This window comes from Aegilops tauschii, chromosome 5, assembly GCF_002575655.3.
Source record: "Aegilops tauschii subsp. strangulata cultivar AL8/78 chromosome 5, Aet v6.0, whole genome shotgun sequence".
In the NCBI taxonomy this organism is placed as follows: domain Eukaryota; kingdom Viridiplantae; phylum Streptophyta; class Magnoliopsida; order Poales; family Poaceae; genus Aegilops; species Aegilops tauschii.
Genome location: NC_053039.3, coordinates 67,181,102 through 67,182,940, shown reverse-complemented (window position 1 = coordinate 67,182,940; position 1,839 = coordinate 67,181,102). Strand labels below are relative to the sequence as shown.

The 1,839-nt window shown below is 44.5% G+C and overlaps 1 protein-coding gene across 1 annotated transcript; it reads right to left on the bottom strand.

Annotated features, from left to right (window-relative positions):
* Positions 1 to 578: 578 nt before the first annotated feature.
* On the bottom strand, positions 579 to 1,460 carry LOC141022570 (uncharacterized). The gene has a single exon (XM_073498834.1). The coding sequence runs from the start codon at positions 1,458 to 1,460 to the stop codon at positions 579 to 581; it is 882 nt and encodes a 293-aa protein (XP_073354935.1).
* Positions 1,461 to 1,839: the final 379 nt, after the last annotated feature.

Here is a 1,839-nt window from a genome sequence, read left to right as displayed (position 1 = left end):
CTCAAACGAAAACGAACAAAGACGGATCCAAACAGATCCACCGAAGACCAGTAATGACCGAATCCTGCGAGATCCGACGGAGGCAAACCTCCACACACCCCAACGATGCTAGACACCATCAAGACGGGGATAGAACGTGGGCGACATTATTCCTACTAAGGGACATCGCCGCCGCCACACAGCCCCAATCAAGACGCTTAATCTAACAAGAACGAGAACGGGGTCCCTCCCGCCGGTGGGGGCCGAGATCCTCCGCACATCCATGGCTTAGAGGCGTTCAGAGATGGGGCGGACCGGCGGCGGCGCCGACAGGAGGAGAAAAGCTTTTATTGTGAAGGAGAAAAGAGATGGAAGAATAGGCTGGCCTTCCTTTTGTTTTTAAAAGAGGTAATATCACCGGAGTAATAGAACTTGCGTTGGATTTTCAGTTTAATGCTAAAACTTTGAAAATATGAATTTCTGGTCATCTAACTTGTTGTGTGGTGTAAATACGATACTTTCTTTCTACGCAGCGGCATGGGTAAATTTTTTAAAGGACATCTGCGCCTTTTCCTTTTTTTTTGAAATAAAACAAAGCTTTATTCATTAGAAATAACCAATACATCGTTTGTGAGGATGAGTACAATTTCATTGATAGGCTCCTCGAACCAATCTGAAGTTGAAGAAAATCTAGCTAATCTATCAAGTTCATGTGCTACTCTATTTGCCTCTCTATTACAATGTTCGAATCTAGTCATGATGAAATCACATGCGTAGTGGAAGCAGTCATCGAAAATTGCCGCCGCCGCCGCATCGGTTGACTGTCCTCCGTCCTGCATGGTCTCAATCACCTGTAGATTATCTGAGTTGATGATTTGGCGATTGCACCCTGCCCTTTGCGCTAGTGTTAGTCCAAATTTGAGGGCTAAAGCTTCTGCCATCAGAACATCTGTGCAATGATCAATCTTTTCATTTCCTCCTGCAATAAACCTACCTTTGTCGTCTCGCAAAACCACCCCCATCGTACCCTTCAGCATGTTCTGGTCAAAAGAGGCGTCAACATTGAGTTTCACGAAACCCCTAGGGGGACAATGCCAACCCTCCTTTTTCATGGACGCCTTTGAAGATGATGCATTTACAAAATTGTATGTGAGGGCTATGATCCCCATTGATATCTGAGTTGCATTCTGAGTTGTTTCCTTGTGCACTAATTTCCGTCTCTCCCACCATAGATACCAAGCTGAAATAGCTATCATTTCTCGTACATTTTGGTACCCCATAATACGCAAATCTTGATCTGGGAGAACTAAAAGGTATTCCAGTATCGCCTCTCCAGCACGATCAACCTCACAAGCTCTATGAATAATCTCATCTATTCCTAGCCTCTTCCAAACATCCTTTGCCTTAGTACATAGGAAAAGCATGTGCTTCGTGTCTTCTACACCCTGAGAGCAAGTAGGACAAAGGGGCGAGACCTTCATGTGTCTATTAGCAAGTGTTGCCCGGCATGGGAGAGTGCCATGTAACGTACGCCATATAAAATTTTGACTTTTGCCGGACATGATAATTTTCATATCTGACACCAAATAGGGTTAGGTGTGGTTCGGCCCATCCCATTAGAGTGTTTTAGTTTACTCCCATACTGATCATTCCACTCCACGGAATAAGCACACCGTACCGAGAAGACACCATTTTTCGTATAACTCCAAGCAATGAAATCTGACATGTTATGTTGTGAAAGTGGGATTGAAAGAATCCGTTGAGCGTCAACAGACCACATAGTTTGTCTAATCAGGTCTTCATCCCAATTATTGGAAACAGGGTCAATCAGATCAACCACTCTGGATAACAATTGCCCCC

Excerpts from the sequence above, each read along its gene's own strand:
- LOC141022570 (XM_073498834.1), bottom strand. The coding sequence starts at position 1,460 with ATGAAGGTCTCGCCCCTTTGTCCTACTTGCTCTCAGGGTGTAGAAGAC.